The sequence below is a fragment of the Penaeus japonicus genome, unplaced genomic scaffold, assembly GCF_977035675.1.
Source record: "Penaeus japonicus unplaced genomic scaffold, GWHDUDI00000001_assembly GWHDUDI00000025, whole genome shotgun sequence".
Lineage (NCBI taxonomy): Eukaryota > Metazoa > Arthropoda > Malacostraca > Decapoda > Penaeidae > Penaeus > Penaeus japonicus.
Genome location: NW_028234427.1, coordinates 35,258,144 through 35,278,143, shown reverse-complemented (window position 1 = coordinate 35,278,143; position 20,000 = coordinate 35,258,144). Strand labels below are relative to the sequence as shown.

Below are 20,000 nucleotides of genomic sequence, written 5' to 3'. Positions count from 1 at the left end.
TTCATTTCTCAGGTACGATTTTCATCATTAGGATAGTTGCCATTTTATCATCTGTAACTAATTTACGAATTTATGCTACGACGAAATCTCTTGGACTAAGAATACCCGGAAAATCATGCCCAGATCAGTCACCCACAATCAGAATTGTTTCGCGATGTCTCTGCACAGTAACTTCTTCCTTCACTGACCGAAAATTCAGCATACAGTGCCGTCATATATAAGTCAGGTACAGCAGGCCGATCAGCAGGAATTTTAGGAAGCGCAGTTAGTTGCCGCCTCACCATGCCGGTATCAGCGTGTTGCTCATTTTCTTGAACCTTTGTCAATACTGCTTCGAAACACGTGGTGGTTTTACAGCTGATTTACCGGGAGCAGAAATATGAAATAGAAGTGACCGGAGGATTTGTGAGAATACCGTCTTGCAGGTGAGTGCGTGTGTGCGTGCGCGCGCGCTAAGAGGATAAACTCAGATTTGCGAAGTTGACCATATTTAATTGCGAAATCACAATGAAGCATAAAGCTTCGAAACGAAAACGATTTCACACAAATCGCTTGTAAGAAATCAGATTTTCACAGCGATAGCGATTTCTCATTAACATTTATTCCGAAAACCTTGTACTTAATTTTTCTCACTACAAGCTCCTCATTTCACCATCCCTTCCTTGCTCATAGCCCTTCCTTATAATTTCAAGTGATCACATTCATTCCACAGGCATTCCATCTTTCAACACTTCGCAAGATATACTAATCCCCCTTTTTACTCAACCGTTCGCTTTAATTCTAATTAATTCCACTATAAAAGAAAAAGAAATCGGATGATCCTAATTCTAATTCTGATTTCCCGTTTTCCTTCCAGTCGAGGTGACAGTGCGAGGTCCCGTAGATGCCGTGACTGGGATGGTGATGAATGTCACGGACCTCAAGCAGATTATCAACAGCGCCGTAATGGATGTCATGGACCACAAACATCTTGATCTGGACGTCCCTGTCTTCAGGTGAGTGGGTGACTCTTTAGTTTTATTCTGGTTTGTTTGTTTCCTCTGGAGGGGGGAGTATAAAGTTGTTGTGAAGTGAAACACAACCATAGTAATGTGGGAGATACTAATGAGTTACGTTTCGAGTGAAATCATTCTTTATATCTGACTTTGATACCGACATAGACATAGTCTAAAGTTTTCATTATGTTTACACTAATGTGTTTTTGTTTACCAGATATCCCTTGTATATGGATATCTGGAGCAGTAAGTTTACTGATTCGCTTGAGACAAGGGGTTTAATTTAAGTAAAACAGGTATTGTGTATAAGTTTATATTTAGTGATATCAATTGGGTTATCAGGAATCGCACGGACCCCTTTAGCAAGTATTTATTTGGCTTTGGTTTTGAGTAAGCTGTGGTGAATGCAATCCGTGACGTGTGAGCTGTTTCTCTGCACCTGAGATTCAATTTTGATTTCGTCATGTAAGACACAGTTGTAATTGTAATTAATATTGTTAAGGAGCATACATAACCATACTTATACAATACTGAAAAGCTGTTCATCTGTCATTTAAGTGTACTGTAAATTCCAAGTTGAATTTAATAATATATCACGACAGTTTTAGTCATAGTTGAATATTTTGTATTTACCACACTCAAATTCCTCTCTTCAGGGACTCAAATCTGGTCAGCACTACGGAAAACGTTGCAGTTGTCATATATGAGGCCATCCAGGGTCAGCTACCGAGTCAAGTGACCTTGTATGAAATTAAGGTTCATGAAACTGACAAGAATATTGTGGTCTACAGGGGAGAACAAGAATGATTATCTTATATCTGTTATTAGATCAAAGTGCCATAAGTTTAAATGAGATGACGGTTGAGGTATTTTTAGTACAGGGACGAAATTGCTTAAGTAGAGACTCTTCCAAGAACGGTTCTGTGTTCTGTCGAATTCGTATGTTCTTTCGATGTTTTTTTTTTTCTTTCTTTCTTTCTTTTTGACATGCATTTTATATGTTATCAGAGTTTTAAAAATAAAATTGTTTTAAATATGTGTCTTGTTTTAGTGAAAGCATTTTATAGATTAAATGTTTTTTATGTAGTTTTTAATGTCCCTTGCAAATGATCTAAAAAGAGCTAACCTTTGAGAAATACCTACCAAGTCGTCAGTACTATCTATATACTAGATACAAGGATATAAAAGAAAATTCCCCGTAAATTCCAAGTTAGACTTTCCATTCAATTGTACTTAAAAATCCTTGTTACAGAGCCACTGAGACGAAGAAAGCTAACCATACATAAATTAAAAAAGGACGCTAATTTGCATTTAACACTCGTAGAATACTCATATCAGCCAGCCATCAGATCAGGTGTGCATTGAACAGCTGAGTTGGCTTAGTGGATAAGAAGGATGAGTATGACAGGAACAACAAAAACAAATATTGCTTTAGATTTATTACGAAAACTTAATAAAATTGTTTATATTTGATTATAAACAAACTGACAATCAAAGATGAATTACCATACGATGATAATTATAAATATTAGTGAAGGACAAGAACGCTAATGTGTTCATAAAGTGGTAGAAAAATCCTTAAATAATTTGCCATTTGCTGAAAGGCGACCCAAAGTGAGAGTAATTTTGAGCAATTTACCATCAATAACAGAACATATCAGAAAATTATAACAGCAAAATTGAAGGTAAATATCAAAGAGGAAATCATGCTAAAGTGTCGTAAACAGAAGATGCAGAACAACATGCAATTGCACTGCCATCGTTCCTCCTGCAAATGGGGAAACTCTTACTGGCAAATATCGTATATTATCAAAATCGACATGTGACATGTGGTTTATCATGAGCGGTTTCATTTTACGATTCCTCACTTTTTCCTTAACCTATTATCTCCCAGAAGAAGAAAAATATTTATATTTTTATTAAATCTCATAAGTTACTTTGTTTAGAGGTATATAACCCGATTAAAGTAAAAAAAAAAAAAAAAAAAAAAAAAGGAAGATAACACTCTGGAACACATTTCTTTAGAACCGTATGATACTAGGCACTCTATTCATTTATTTATGTTTTAATGAAATGGTGTTTGTCGTGATTATTGTCACAACCTTTTGTTTGAATCGTCACTCAGAGGCCATTGCAAAACATTTTTTTTTCTTTTTTCCGTTCTTTTGTGTGTTTGAGCTCTAGTATATATCTCTGTCAACGAATTTCTGGATATGTATCATCATCATCCCAAGGATCCTCATCTGTTAAATCATTCACAATCGGAGGTTTGATGGAACTTATTTCTTCACTATCCTCATTGTCTAGTATAGGTCTAAATTTCATTCAGAATAAACCCCTGTTGAAATAAGATAGATTTGAAATTCAATTTTTTGTACTCATATTCTACTAAAGTAACCAAATGAGACCTTAGATTGTAAACATTCATCTAAACATTTGATTTTTTGAAAACCATAAATTACCATTGATTTCCTTGAATGTACAAGCGGAATATCCAAAATTGAGCTTATGAAGAGCAATATTGCACACTTATGGAATTCACTTACTCGGATCTCTTTCAAATTAACGATGATAAAATGAACACTTAAGTTCCACGCGTCTGATCCTAATGTCAGTGGCTTCATACTGAGTTCACTGAGTCGATAGAGAGATCCTTGATAAACATGTTAAAAACCATATTCTGTTTGCCTCTTCCAACAAAATCGTGAGAGTATCTTCAAATATGCAAAGATTTTGGCAATCATATGGTCAGTTTTGCAGTTAATGGGTTAATAGATTGCACAGACTACAACATAGCTGCAGTAAATTTGTTCGGTTTCGTCACAGTGGTTGGTTAAAACGTAGCGAGAATGAACAGCCAAAGAATCGCAAATCACTTAGTCATCCCGTGGAATATATTTAGAATAAATACGAAGACCATGACAATTATTAAAGCGAAAATACACATCCTTCTGTTTAGCAGATTCATAACTTTTCTGTAAATGACTAAAACTACGCTAGTTTATGTAATATTCTTAAGCTGTAGCATATGTGGATCTCTAATAGATATCAAAGTTATTATCAATGCAAAGTAATATCACTTGCCATCATTTTCCTTAATTAAACAAAGTTTTAACATAAAAGATGATGGCATGAGGAAAAATTGATGTGTTAAGTTTCCATGTACACCTTAAAATGATAATCTTATAATATAATAAACTGATACATGTCAACATATAAAATTGGTTCGTGTGACTGAAGCCTCGAAACACCATAGCCTGGGATAAGGTAGTTAGAAACAGGTAGCAACACTAACATAGAGTTTTATACTGATGAAAAACAGAAAAAAAACTTTCCTTAGTTTTCTAAGAGTTGGTTCTGGAATCAAACACTGCGTTAAATTGAATAAACAAGTGAATTTTTAAAGATTTTTGATACTCAGTGAAATTAATTTAATAAAATACAAAGTAAATCTCCATACAGCAATACAAAGCATTGAACACAGCTTCGTGAATGGCTCGTTAATGTGATGCCATTAAGCTCTGCCCTATTTTTATTAAGTCAAAATGTGCATCTTTTCCTTGAGAAAGATGTCTATCCTGGTTTCATGATACATTTGGATATTGTGCTATTTACGTTATCTTATTATGTATTACATTATTTTACGTGATATTTGACATTTCTTAGTATGTAATGCTATGTTCTATAAGCCGGACTAGAATCATATTTTTAAAAAGTCTGTTGACTTGGTTCTCTCCCATATATTGTGTAAGACTATTTTCCTTTTTTCTGTTTATAATAGGCTTTTTGCAAACTGTTGATATATCACTTAATTCATTAATGGTAAAGAAAACTATTTAAAGCCCTATGATTAATTGGAAGAAAGGGGGCGGGGCTTATCGGGGGTCTGTTGCCAACTAGGATCTTTATCAAGACCTAGCTAGCACTGCCTTTTTCTTCCTACATTTATGTAGCATGCATTGTGCATACCTTATGAAGTGTGGAAAGGCTCGCAGAGAGCACAGACCTCCTCCTTTTAACCTCTTTACTTGGAAAAATCTCCACAAATACATTCAGCTAATTAGATATCCTTAGGTATGTTAATGAACCACGACATTGATTGCAAATGGGTTGGTGCCCTAAAACAGACCGACTGATCCCAAAATCTATGCATATATTAAGCTCACCATCAAAATGTTATCTGATCCCCATCACACAGACAACCCACATTAAATTTCTTAACATTCTGTCAGTGGCTTTGAGTAATCTACTGGTTCATCCTAATATCTACTCGTCTATCCTGAATCACAACCAAAATCTATTCACATAGTCACAAACTCTACCTATCTACCCTGCATCGGCACTCAAATCTACTGAACTGGTGCCTGGACCATGGGCAATCCCGTCATGGATTTTATCACAATTCATTAGCAACGTTTATATAATCCTGGATCACTCTTTACCAAAAAGATTATCAAACTCTAATCAATTAGTCGCTTGGCTAGAGGCCACCCAGTCATAAATTTTCGTCATTGTTCATCACTAACTTTTTGTGTAAACCTTGGTGTTAATTAGTTATTAAATCTAGCAGACGTATGTTTAAATAACCTATATCTTAAGAAGTCACTATTTTCAATCACTATGTGGACAGTGATTCAGTTCATATTATAATCCGTAATGGGACATGACCAACTACTTTAATTTCATACTAGGTTGCAATTTATCGTGTTGGCAGTAAGAAGATATAAAATATATGGGCTTACTTCCAGTGACCTCAGAGATGTTTCAACTTCATAGCAGTGAAGTTTTTGGAATCTTGTTTGTAGTGTAAGTGTAATAAGCGATATGATGTTCTCTAATACTACAATACAAAATATATATTGGGTGATATTACCCACATTTGAAATGGGATTGATGAATTCATTAACCATTTACTAGGAAAAGCTGTCATTATTTTTCAAAGAATTTGCAAAGAAAGCTAAGATTAATGGTTATAACACACTGAAGTACATAACATGATAAAAGAAAATAAGACATGGCAACTTAATAACATAATACTCTGTCATTTTTTTTGTTTTTGTTTAATCAAGAGCAACTAATTGTTATGTATGTTGATGTAATTTTCTTAGACTCCTTCATATTCACTCAAATACAGAAATAATCTCCTTCTAATTAGAGCATAATCACGTTTAACATCCATCACTTATTCATAAACCTTAAAATATCCCAAATATTAAGAGAATATTAGCAAATATGCTTTTGATTTCCACAGGATAATAAAACCAACTGTCAGAAGTTGAAATCGTGTATTGGATAAAGCTTGACACGTTTGTTAAAGCAAAAGAAGAAACTAGTATAATATCAAGATACCTCTTAGGTAGGGGTGTCCAGAAGTGTGGCAAACAAATTACTCCTGTACACAGGACATGAAGATGATGATAATAATGTTGATGAAATGAGACTAATATGTACCTTGGGAAATGATTGGAGTGATGTGGGATCCTTATGAGAGGTGAGGAAGAGGGTAGACAGAAGGAGCATGTGGGAAATGGGATTTGAAGATGTTCACCACTCACAGTCTGCAGTAATATTTGGTCCAAAAACAGTTAAACTGATAAAAATATGTCCCCTTAAAACTAACCATTCATTCTAGGAATAGTGATAATTCTTTATCTATATTTATCTGTGTTAGGGTAAATAACCAACGGATGTCTTTACATCCACTTCTTTCTGAAGATGTTACATCCAAGGAAACTGCAGACTGGCAAGAGGCTGAGACTTTGTGAGAGGCAACAATGTTCCATATGGGTGTGTCTCCTTATATACCTTACAGACAAAATATACATCTTACTTGCAGACCCAAATGGGTAATGGAGAATGCACACCCATATTATTATTTGAACATGAGAGAAACAAACCACTTGGTGGTTAATTAACAAAAGGTCCATCACTGACCTAAAACTGGGACGTTATCTTCTTTTTAAAAAATCTAAGACTTCCATATTATAATATTTCTTCTGTACACACAATATAAACCACACTTCTCTATCTCTAATCTAAGCTCGAACAACCTGAACCTGTACAGCAACTCAACGAGTGTCTTTGGCTTGCAGAAAACAAGTGTTGCCATAGGGTGCACAAATCTTGAATAATTCTAACCCTAACACTGTCTACCAGATCCACTAAGTAGAAATACAGTGGGTGAGTTGCACATCAAGACAGCCTCTCATGCACACTCACCCACAGACTGATAACTCATTACAACAAGGTTCTAATATGCATATTAGTGGGAATAACGTCATATATGCCCTCCCTACAACAGTACTTAACATATGATTGGAGTAATTGCTACAAGGTAATGTGCAAAAAGAAAAAAAATACTTATTTCATATACACATAAGGATTCAATCTCTATAAAATATACATATAAAACAAATCCAATCAACTCTGTAATGGATAATTGTGCACACTGGCAACACTAGTAGCAATCTGCAGTGGATACAAATAAACAGGTTAAGAAACAAGCTATATCCCTTCTCTGTAAACAGGAAAAAACGCATACCATATAATTTTTACTAACTTTAAAAAGGTAAATCATGGTGCACACTTTGCCCCTCATCACCTGACCTTGTGACGAGAAGTAATCAGTCTTTGGCATGTGGGCTGGTAAAGTAAAGGTAGTACACACCAGTACATTGGTAGAAGTCACTATAATGCACACAATCAGCAGATCTACCATGTTTCTACACATACTGGTGTGGTTTAGACATGACTTCCATCAATACACTGAGTTTCTAAAAGATACATGGCTATCTTCCCAAGCAACCCATACCACAGTAAACACTTCAGTAACCTCAAGTACTAAAATATACATTTACTTTGACTTTTGACAACTCACTGGTACCTTTCCTTGTCATTAAATGGAAAAAAAAGAAAAGAAAAAAAAAAAAAGTTTACACAACTTGAAATAGATACTTTGTACTTACCAGTTATTAACGTTATATAATTAATTTGGCAAACAACTTGGCCATATCTGAGATGTATTACAGATTCAATCATAATCTGAAAAAATGAAATCTTAAAAGATGAAACCGAAGTAAAACCCACAACTGAAGAGTGACAAACAGTAGCAGATGCAGGCAATGAGGAAGATGTGTCATAACAAGCAATTCTGGGAACAAGTTGAGGTTTATCTAAAGCTCAATTATCCTTGCCAAGACGCAATAATAAACCAGACATCCCTAACATTTCTCAACTCTTTTCCAATTTGCCTTTCCTAGCACCAGTTTCTTGAGATCAGGAAGCTGTGGGGGTGGGTACATATTCATAGGGTCTAGGATATTTTACTTGTTTCAAGCTTGTATGTGATTCACTTTGACACTGAATTAGTATCTACATATCAATATATATAGGATATCTGACTTCTTATATATTTAGTCTACTGGGGTAAATAAGCAAGTCATTTAGTTCCCCAGAATCACAACCACACTAGTTCCACCATAAGCCACACACTGCCACACTTAACTCCCTGATATTGTTTACATTAACATTTTGAATGTCCAAAAAATTCCAGCTGTACTGATGAATAAATCAAAATCTTATTTTTCATTGCTAATGGTTGCCTGAGTAGAGCTGTACTCAATGAAGGTGCTACACAATGGGGGGGAAAGTCACAAACTGTTACTGTATCCACAGAGACAACATTTTAGTATAGTTCAAAGGCAATTTGGAAAAGAGTAAATTAAGTACAAGTAATTCTCTAATATCCTTTCCAACGATAACATTCATGCACTGGATGCATGTCTCAACAAAATACAAGAACAAGAAGTTATTAAATATTGATAAAAACTATAAATATTACTTCCCCAAAAACTTCAAACTTCCTCCCGTCCAGACCATCCTGTCAATGGCCGTGCCCTTTCGGTGCAGTCTGCGTCCACCACACCTGGGTACTACGTATTCTTCATACATGGATAATAGAGAACCACGTGCAAGGGGAACCATAATCAAGCTCCTAAGTAAGTGCTTGATCACTACATATTTGTACAAATTGCTATCCTTTTAAGGTCAAGCACCGACTTAGGATCTGAAAGGGAATATTTGCATGGCTAGGCGAGTTCAGCCAATATTGTAATCAGAGTTACTGTTTTCCTTGGTTATTTGATTGTAGTGTCTTTGTCATAAAAATTACCCTTCAACATCAACAACTTACTTTACAAGTTTTGATTTACAATGATAGCTTTGTAACACTGCATTTATATCTTCTAAACTCACCAATTATTGTCAAAGCTTGGCAAAGATTACAATTAACTAATGGTGTACAAAATGCGCACTATCACAAATTAACTCTCCACTAATACTGGCACACTCAAGGCACCTTAGACATCCTTGCCGTCTCGGGGGTTTTGTGAGGTTGTAAGTAAACTGTTAACTTCCCGATAGTGCAAACACATGACATAACTCTGGGAATTTGTAGAAAGTCTACGATGAACCCGCTGACAAGCTCACAAGATGAGGACCGCACAGCACGACTGGCTGTTTTTTTGTCTTGTATATTATTATGTGAAGCTCTGGGGCGTCTCGGTTCAGTTTTATCGCAAAGACTTAAAGCAAGTGTGATATAATCTGAGGAATCAGTTCATTTACCTATCTTAAAATTTGGAAAGCCTATGAAGATGACTTTGGTGGAAGACAACTATAATCTGCTTATTTAATGATGATTACAAAAATAAAATAAACAAGAATGGAGTACTAACCATAAACATACAGTGTATGTGTCATTAAATAGTTGTATGCAAGCCCATTAAAATTCATATGAAGAAAGTATTTAAAATTTTCAAGAAAAATTATTTTGTCAGATTAAAAATATATGTGCTTTAATTGTCAGAACAACTTTGTTTTTGTCTTGTTTTAAATGTAAATAAAAATCAGTAATCACAAATATATAAGGCCCCTTGACAGAGAAACTATATGGGAAGGCTAAACAATACATCATCATGTGACATTTCCAACCTGCAACAGTAGAGCAGCATGTTAAAGTGCTAAATACCATCATGCAGTGCCTGGTTTTGATATCTGCAGCTGATGATACTCCCTTCACTCTTTCTCAGGTCGTGTGTTTCATTGCCATTTTCCCATTTCTAGGAACGCAGATGAGATGCAAATAAAGTCCCTCTCTGTGCTAACCCCAATCCCTCTTCATGAAACATTAAGACAAATAAATAAATCCAGACCAACCCCACTCATCACTAACCTTACTGAAAGTCTAATAATCAAAGTCTTTTTTTTTTCTTTTTTTTGTTTCTTTCTTTTTTTTTAGCTGTTCAAAATACACACACGAAAAAATCTCGGTCTCAGGTGTGTCTCCTGATGAATGGCTCACCTTGTATTTCGTCCTCCCGTCCAAAAGGCTAGTTAGTGGTAATGATTCTTACGGTAAAACGGAAGCTTTCCAAATTTTAAGCTACTGATATCTACTCGTAGTTGCCTTCCTCGTTAGCGTTGTAAGCAGTATCTTCGGGCTAATTAGTGGACTACAAAGTTTACCCTGAGTACATCCATTTACTTAGAATAGCATGCTGCCTCATCTCATACACCGCAATATTGGACTCCAATCATAGCATCTATTCACCTGTTTTTTTTTTGTTTTTTTTTTCCTTTCACCATGCCATATACAGCAAGAATTTCTTGATGGTTTCCTTAATGCATATTAGTTACTCAAAGATTTGATACTGGAGGTGACTCTCATTTGACTTTATCACCCGTGATGCTGGATTTGACTTGGCTCAAAAGCTTTAACACTCCTTACTATATACCATAATAATATATCATTCAACTCACTAATATAATCCATTTTATATTCAATCATCATATTTTATAGCTATCATATAACCTATCAATTTGAAGTATGGAATATGCATTATATTTTTCTTCTGTAACATGATTCAAGTAGTCTAATAAACCAAGAACATGATAGTATAGTAACAAATATGTTTGTAAACAATAATAAGTTCATAAACAATAATGCATGCTCAGTGATGCAACACTGATTTCCAGAACAACATAAATTAGCCCGGCATACTGTATTACTTAACCAATAGAAGCTGTCAAAGAACCTGATTATTCAATCAAAATCAGTGATAATTCATTATGTCTTCCGAAAAAAATGAAAGAGTCATAAAAATGCAGATACACATAACTATCATATTGAACTACATTGGATTCAAAATATAAATCGCACTTATGGTTGTGTCATGATTACTACAACTCTTGGCTTATAGACAACTCTGCGGCCCATGTCACCTGATCCTCCGCCTGCGCCTTGCTCTCGTGGGTCCCGTGGTGTGAGGAGAAAGAGACTGCACGGCCTGGGGGGGAAGGAGCTGCTGGCCATCCAGAACTCCTAGCGAGGCCGGAAGGCACTTGGCTCCGCCCCCCATGGCAGTCTTGTTCTCCCGTGCCGTCACTTGGTTCATATGAGGTATATTTAAATGCTGGGGCTCCGAGGGTGGTTTCGCTGGTTTGTTTAGCATTCTTCTAACTGGTCCACTTCCCAGTCCAATCAGAGGTCCATTCACAGCAACAACAACGGTGGTTGGAGAGTCCGCGGGCATGCCTTCCAGTGCAACTGGCTGAGAAACTTCGCACTGTTGGTGGTTGATTGCATTATCTTGCATGGCTTCAGCTATTGCCTTGTCTAATGCAGCTCTCCCTCGCACACTGAAATTGTAATTTCAAGTCAATCTCTTAACTTTAAATTATATTATGAGTGAATTATAATTTCTGTTAACAACTAAGCAGTGATGATGATCTGTTTTACGTCACAAACTCACAAGGGACAGGACAGAGCCTACTATGAGGCAGGTAGAGGTTGTTACCTTGAGTGGATGCCTTTCCTAACCTTGGACCATAGCAGGGCTTGAACCAACTTTGCAAGAGACCCTATTGGTCCCTAGTCACAAGCACAACCACTGTACCACAACAACCCCCTTAGTTCACAACTATGTACTAAAATAATTAATTCATATATACAGTATATTTGCGTATAAATAGATTGACAGATATATAATCAAATAAGTTCAAAAGAATGACAGATATATAATCAAATAAGTTCAAAAGAATGACAGATAATTTAATCAGATAGAGAAAATACATAGCTAGCTTCTTTACTTTTTACATTATTAACAAAAAGGGACATTAGATATCACATCTGCAACAATAATCACATCCCAAAAATACAAATAAGTCAAATAAAAATCAGAAAAATCTAACCATAATATTCTCCAACCTCACTTAACTCATATTCAGTTTCAATATTTTACAGGAACCAATAAAATGTTAAACTTTGAAGTCCGTAACGCTAAGAACCAGACGAAGAGTGAGCGTGACTTACCTGCGGCGTGTTGGCACCCTGGGGGGTACAATGGGGAACGTGGATAGGACGGAATGTTTGACGGTGTCCACCCTGTGATCCCCGTACCACTGCACCACACACTCACCACCAGCCTGAGACGGTAGGGTTCAAAGTAAGAACAATGGGGGAGTGACAGTCCCTAAGATCTATGTATCTTTTCTTATGAACAGCTATTCTGTTATACTTATAACTATTCTTATCATTATTATTGTTATTCTTCTCTTTATTCTGTACCATTACTATCAGAACTATCACTTTAACTATATGAATTAAGTATGAGAAAGAATAGAGAAATTAGTGATTCCCTGAAACCTGTTAGTAAGACAACAACCTTCACCAAAGACACACATTTCCTTTGCTATTTCACACAGTCAATAATGCCAGACCAAACACAGCAACATAAATAGAAAAAAAAAGGTGAATAACAGGGAAAAAATAAATAAGACTTTTGGTATAAAGATAAATATACTAAAGACAATTACCATTATCAATATTAGAATCATAGGGCCAATAATATTTTCCATGGAAAGGTATGAAGGAGACTGAATATCTAAACACGCAAGAGATGTATTTGACGCGTTTCGACGGAGGTCTTTCTTAAAAATTACAGTATTTTTGAGAAAGACCTCTGTCGAAATGCGTCAAATACATCTCTTGTGCATTCAGATATTCAGTCTCATTCATACCTTTCTTCTACATTTATCTCTATGAACTCTGTTCAATAATTTCCATATCAATCACATTAGGTTTTCCTCTTAGCTACATTGCCAGACACGAGCCAATATCTATCGAACTTCATTTCCTCTTGCAACAGCTCTTTCACCTACTTTAAATAGTAAATCATATCTGATCAAGTATCAAATAAATGTAAATCATCCTGGAGGCTGTGACGTATTGAGAAATTAAGAGAGACTTTACGACTAGCCAAAGAAAGAGAAAAAAAAGAGGTATGACTAGAAGTGCGATGAAGAAGGGCCGATAATTGTATCTGTTATTTCACTGAGCCATTTTTTAAAACCTACAATTAAAATCTAATAATAGTATTGTAATTTAATTTAGAGAAATAATGAAAAGCATATAATAATAATGATAATGATGATGATGATGATGATGACAATGATAATAATAATAATAATAATGATAATAATGATATCAAAATTATAATGATAATAATAATAATAATAATAATAATAATGATAATATAATAACAATAACAATAATAATGAGATAGAGAGAGAGAGAGAGAGAGAGAGAGAGAGAGAGAGAGAGAGAGAGAGAGAGAGAGAGAGAGAGAGAGAGAGAGAGAGAGAGAGAGAGAGAGAGAGAGAGAGAGAGAGAGAGAGAGAGAGAGAGAGAGAGAGAGAGGAGAGAGAGAAAGAGAGAGAGAGAGAGAGAGAGAGAGAGAGAGAGAGAGAGAGAGAGAGAGATTATAAATGTTGTACACAACAAAATCAAATTAATACTTCTTTCAAATGTTGATTATCATCATATATGGAAATTATTATTCATTTGTTTTCAAAGAAATTCAATTAATTGACCCATACAAACAAAGGGGAAAAACAGAAGTAAGATAAATGTTAGGTATACTAAGGAGAAAAAACAATAATTAGTGTGGATGTGGGATAGCAACATGAAAAAAAAAACACATAACAAATAACACACAGCAACCTTGTGAGGCACTGCAAATGCAACAGGTTGAAAATAAAGGAAGGCTGCATCATTTGCAACTGTCTGAACCCAAGGGCAACACAAGCAAAAACAGGAAAGGATAATCATGAAAAATCCTTTACAACTCAAACAGGGATGCTGTATCCTACCAAGGTGTAGAGAAACGAGCATAATTAAAAAACACACAGTCTACCAAAACAAAGCTTAAGGTTTTACTCTTCAGATGCAAGAAAAAATAAGTATTTCTTTATTGCATCTCCATCCTAAATACTTCATCAACCCTGACATGGAACTTGTACTCAGTCCTGGTTACTGTGGGTTGCTTGATCAGGACATGTTTGAAACATGTTTTTTACATGACTGTATTTCAGTCTCAATGGGGAAGTGGCAAAGGAGATATCATTGCTCTTAAATTACACTGAATATTCATTTGAGTAATTTTCTTAAATTTAGTCCTCAAAATTTACTCAAGTAGAATAAACATACATAGGATCTCTATAATTAATAGTTGAAAAAATTAAGAACTAAAAATAGATATGACAACTACTATTGTCTCCTGTAAAAATAAAAAAGATAAAAAAAAAATAAAAAATAAAACCCAGAACACGAAGCACTCAGCACCAGCATCAGCAACACACAGCAATCCACCACCACCTGCAGTCCTGTTTTTGAGTGCACGACATGGAAACAGACAAACACAATACACACACAGACAAAAAGATATAATTTTGGAAGTTGTTGTTGTCTGTAAATAAAAGATAACAGTGCTCACATCTTAACTTCCTTTAAATATCTGAATTGAATTTGATAAAATGATAGCTTTGCCTTTTTAATCATTATCCTCACTCAAATTACATCAACTTCCAAAAGAATGAAAATTAAATCTAAAAGGACATTTGTACTATAATCTAAGACTGGCTATGTACATATTATGGTCTCAGAGGGTATTTATGTGACAGGTTTTTGGGGTGTTTGTCAAGGATGAGAAACTGAAAAAAATAATAGGAATAATAAAAAAAGTTAGTTGCTACAAGCCAAGGTGTAGGGATTGAGGTGGATATTCATTCACAAAAGAGAAGAAAAGATTCTTGAATGTAATACTATTGAGAGAATCTAACAACTTTACATGATCAACATACATTGCCTTTAAGATGATCACAATGTTTTAATGAGAACTATAACAAAATGTAAATTCAATTAGTGAATATCATCAAAGTTTTATTTTAAGTATCTGAATATTAATTCTCTAACTACACAATCATCATTTTCATATAAAAAACTCAAGAAAGTCCCAGTGAGAGATGGAGATCAAAATAGTGTGATATTGCAGCTGAAATTACTCTTTATGATGCACTTTTTTATATCATATGTGGATTCCAGCGATAATTGTTAGGAGTGTGGGGAAAAAATCAAACCATACCAAATGACCGGCAACTCTTTTCCTTTTAAGGCCTTTTGGAAGCATAAATGAGTTGACCACAAGCTCTTATTGATAATTTCAAATTACATTAGTACCTTGGCTTGTAGAAATAATTTGTCAAAGTGTTTAAGGGAAATTAGAACGTCATTCTACTAAAGAAGAGTAGGAAGGAGTTAAAAGGAGTGCAGACATGTGGTAAATGTGGGTTTACATTGACTTTGGAAGAGGGAAAATGTAGAAAGCTGTGTATTAGTTATTCTGTGGTGTAGTTACCTGGTGGAGCACCTGAGCCGGCCAGTAGTGGTGGCCCCTATGCGGCCCCCACACCACTCCGCGGCCGCACATCACCGCCTCCTCTGGAACACAGCGGCACCGCGTTTAGTGGCTCTGGCCCCACACTGGCTCTGGCTCATCACTGGCACTACATCAGGCAAGTTAGCAATGGCATTGTGACATCGACTTTACCTGAAGTGGACGCACTATGGGGCTCCTCAGGAATGGTACGCTTATTCTTGTCCGGGGAGTGTGGTGGAAGTGGATGGGGTGGGTCTGTAGGGGGGGTGGCATCTTCGTCGTGGCGCGTCGTGGTCACCTCTGCACTCTGATGAGAAGGGGATGCTGGTGCTGCGACTCCAACACAATCTGAGCTGCTCACATCACTCTCTCCCAATCCACCAGGTGTTTGCGTTGACACTGAGGACCGTGTGCCTGTGTCAGTATTCCCCTGTGTTGCTACAAGAGTTGTGCGCTGTTGCACTATAGTGGTCTTGTGCTGAACTACTGTTGTGTTACTACTACATCCCCCCCCTCCCATTACAACTGGTTGACCTCCAACATATTCTGAAGTAACAACTACTGGTGGAGCAGCACCCTGGCTTACACACACTGCCTGCCCAGGACTAACACTAGTCCCTGGAGCTGGATAGGTGGCAGTTGCTGCAGTCACAGGTAAAACATGGACTCCTGTGCTACCTGTTAATTGTGATGTTGCTGGTGAAGGAGAGATGTTTACTACCTTTGGGCCACTAACTACTGCTGTAGTGTGGGGGACTGGGGGTCGCACAGCCACCATTGCAGGCATTCCACCAGCAGTTGCTCCAGGAGTGAGTGGACCAACCATCCCGCTTGAGCCACTAACCGTTGGGGTAACACCAACAATGTGGCCACCAGAGAGCTGTAGCTGAACAGGATATGACATGCCTGTATTTGGGTCTGTTGATATGAAAGTTCCATCAGCAAGCTGGTTTATCACTACTCCCTGAGGAGGTGCTGAACCTACGAGAATGGCTGCTGGGTTGTGAACTTGCACAGGTAAATTTGGTAAGGTATTACCAACCATTTGAACAACATTGATAGCACCAGTTCCCTGTGCTGCTGCTGCTTGCAGCATTTGTCCACCTCCCACCTGACTGGCAACTGTGGCAACCTGAGCCATTTGACCGGCCGCTGCCACAGTGCCCATTGTACCATAAGGTGCCACCTGAGTCATATGGGGGCCGTTCATTACCATGTGTTGAGGAACTTTATTTCCCATGATAATAGCTGGTACCAATCCTTGCTGTTGATGCTGCTGTGGCGAAGACTGAGTGGCAGCAGTTCCCTGCGGTGTTGAGGAATTTCGTCTTCTCTTCCGTCTGCGTCCTCCAGAAGAACCAGCACTGGAGGGAGTGTCTGATCCTGGTGTGGACCCTGGGGTTGAATGGGGCGTTGAGGGAGTGGAGACTGAAGTAGCATGTGGAGTGGAGGCATTACTAGCTCTTGTGTCATCTACTGCTTCAGCTGTTAGACCAGTTGTGACAACTTGTGCCACCTGTAAATGTGGTGAAGACTGTGGCTGCCCAACTTGGCCTTGCTGTTGCTGAGGATGATGGTGAGTACCTTCCACTGCCAAAGTAGCTGCAGTAACAGGAACCAAGGACTGTCCAGCCATGATAGTACCTTGTGTTAGTGGTGTGGGACCAGCAATCATGCCACCTGGGCTGTGTAAAATACTAGGAGATGACTGGATAATATTACCACCATTTTGTATAATAACTGGAGCCTGCATTGTGGCAAAGGTGTTGACTAGTTGCACCACTGGTTGTACAGGCTGAAATTGTTGTATCTGTGGTTGTAACTGGGGCTGCAATTGGGGTTGTAGCTGCGGCTGAAGTTGTGGCTGTAATTGGGGTTGTAACTGCGGTTGTAGCTGCTGCTGAATCTGCGGCTGTAAATGTTGTTGCATAGAAGCCATATGCTGCTGAACCTGTACTTGAGACATTGCAGCTGGTACTCCAACAACACCGGCCACTGCTGACGTCACAGCTGCACCTGGGTTTGCATTGTTCTTATTGTTGAACTGAGAGGAAACAACAACCATACTGGTTGGGCCATTACATCCATTACCACTGCTAACAAAGGCACCTGACTGGGCAGATGGTGGTCCTCCTACTAGAACAGGACCTGGACCACGGACTAGCCCAGCTGAATTACCTCCACCATACACTGTTACATTTGTGGATATAGGCACATTGTACATTCCTGCTGACATAGATACTGGAAGTGCTGCTTGTTGCTGTGGAGGTGGTTGTGGTAACTGCTGTGGTTGGGGTGGCGGTGGAGGGGGTGGCTGAGGAGGCGGAGGCTGTTGTGGTTGGGAACTTGGTCGAATGGGCCCAAGAGAGGATGGCACGGGAATGCTACTAACAATACTTTGCACCATCTCCAGAGGAGACTGAGTAACCCCTCCAGCCCTGCTTACACCTGGAGGGCCAGGTGTTAAGGGTTTATTAGCTGCAACACCTTCACTCCCATTTCCCCCACTGACTGCCTGGTCTGGACTGCTGCCTGTGCTTTCACAACTACTCATGTTACTTGATACTTCTTTGCACCAATTTTCAGACTTTATTGTTTCTTTTACACTTGATATGTTTATGTTGACAGAAGGTTTTATGCTATCTTCAGGTGAATTTGCCTCATGCTTTACTTTTACCAACTGATCTTCCTCTGGTTTGAAACATACAGTTTCAATTTTTTCTTTTGGTTGTAAACATTCCGACTGAGTTGATATTGGCATTGAATTTGCAATTTTAGTGTTGGTGGTCAGTGTTGCAGAGGAGGTATAAGTAACTGTTGTAGTGTGAATGAGACTACTAGACTCAGCCTTGGCTATGGATGTAGACAAGGCAGTCTCTCCTTCAGCAGCCTGACCCTGGGACTGTTTGGCACCCTCTGGAGGACTTGCTGTCTTTTCTGCTGCCACTGGTGTGCTTCTCTGAGAGTCCCCCTTGGATGAGGTCTGCTGACTTGTTGGAGTTGAGGTACTGGTTGGTGGCGAGGTTAAGGTTGGTGTGGGGGCTCCAGTTACACTTGTGTGTGTTGATGGTGTGGGAAGGACAGAGGGTGTTGTCATGACAGTGTTTGTTGTATGCGTTGCAGCCTTGCTGACTCTTGCTGGTAATGGGACATTACTTGGCAAAGGAACCACAGCAGGTGAGGAGGACAACTGGGAAGCACGCGTAACACTGCTATTCCCTACTGGTGGCACACCAGCCTGACTTTTTGGTTGCATCTGTTGTTGTGGCATAACCGTTCCACCTGTAGGTGCTCCCGTTTGGGAGGCTGGTGGTGGAGGAGGTCTTGGTGAAATGCCTGGTGCCTGGGGAGAGAACTGTCCCATGCCACCTCCTGCCATGGTATTATTTAAGAGAGCCGTCTGCTGTGCTAGATAACCACTTGGATCATCCATAAAAGAAGGTCCAGAGTGTGGAGGTCCAGGGCCACCCTGTCCACTCATATTAGGACGAGGGTGTTCCCCGTGAATATTTCTTACATCGACGTTTGGGCACGGTGATGCTCTCTCCAAAACACCCTTGAAGCGCTTCTTGGCCCTCCCCCCTGTCTTGCGTCTCTTCTCCCCTTCTTCCCAGAAAGTGGCAGGTGCACTGGGGCGCTCGGCTCCTCCCTGAGGATTTGGCATGTTTCCGGGAGGCATGACACGAGGTGGCATCATACCTGGTCCCGGCATGCGGCACATCATGTTGGCATTCATAAAACCAGGTCCGTGAGGTGCCACTCCTCGTATCCCAGGCATCATGTGTGACCCTGGACCCATCATGTTGGGTGGCTGTGGCTGTGGCTGTGGCTGTGGCTGTTGCTGCTGTTGCTGAGATAAAACAGACTGCTGGAGCTGTGGTGGTGTTTGTTGCTGAAGCTGCTGCTGCTGTTGCTGCTGCTGTTGTTGCTGTTGTTGTTGTTGTTGCTGTTGTTGCTGCTGCTGTTGTTGAAGCTGCTGCACTGACTGCTGTTGTTGCTGGAGGGGCCCTTGTCCCTGAGGCATCCCACCGCGAAACATAGAAGGATCTCCCGGCCGACACATGTTTGGCCTGACCATCTCCCCGAAGCCGGGCCCTATACCTGGACGAATACCTGGTCCCATGGCCATGTTAGGTCCCATATTGTTCATGTTCGATGGCATGTTGATTGGGAAACGATGATGATTATCACAGCATGCGTGAGAGGTTGGGGTACAGTGCTGGGCAGGACC

At 38.6% G+C, this 20,000-nt stretch overlaps 2 protein-coding genes across 2 annotated transcripts in view; one reads left to right on the top strand and one right to left on the bottom strand.

Moving 5' to 3' along the window:
* Window positions 1-2,030, top strand: part of pr (6-pyruvoyl tetrahydrobiopterin synthase purple) — a 6,657-nt gene extending 4,627 nt beyond the window's left edge. Inside the window, exons 3-4 of the mRNA XM_043028404.2 lie at window positions 857-995; window positions 1,652-2,030. Coding sequence (XP_042884338.1) covers window positions 857-995; window positions 1,652-1,802 — 290 coding nt within the window. The 3' untranslated portion in view covers window positions 1,803-2,030. The remainder of the gene's footprint in view (window positions 1-856; window positions 996-1,651) is intronic.
* Window positions 2,031-6,263: 4,233 nt separating this feature from the next.
* Window positions 6,264-20,000, bottom strand: part of LOC122260931 (uncharacterized) — a gene marked incomplete in the record, with an annotated part of 180,168 nt that continues 166,431 nt past the window's right edge. Inside the window, 4 exon segments of the mRNA XM_086551638.1 lie at window positions 6,264-11,693; window positions 12,367-12,479; window positions 15,749-15,831; window positions 15,941-20,000. The exon segment at window positions 15,941-20,000 is cut by the window's right edge and continues 114 nt beyond it. Of these exon segments, the coding sequence (XP_086407764.1) occupies window positions 11,273-11,693; window positions 12,367-12,479; window positions 15,749-15,831; window positions 15,941-20,000 (4,677 nt within the window).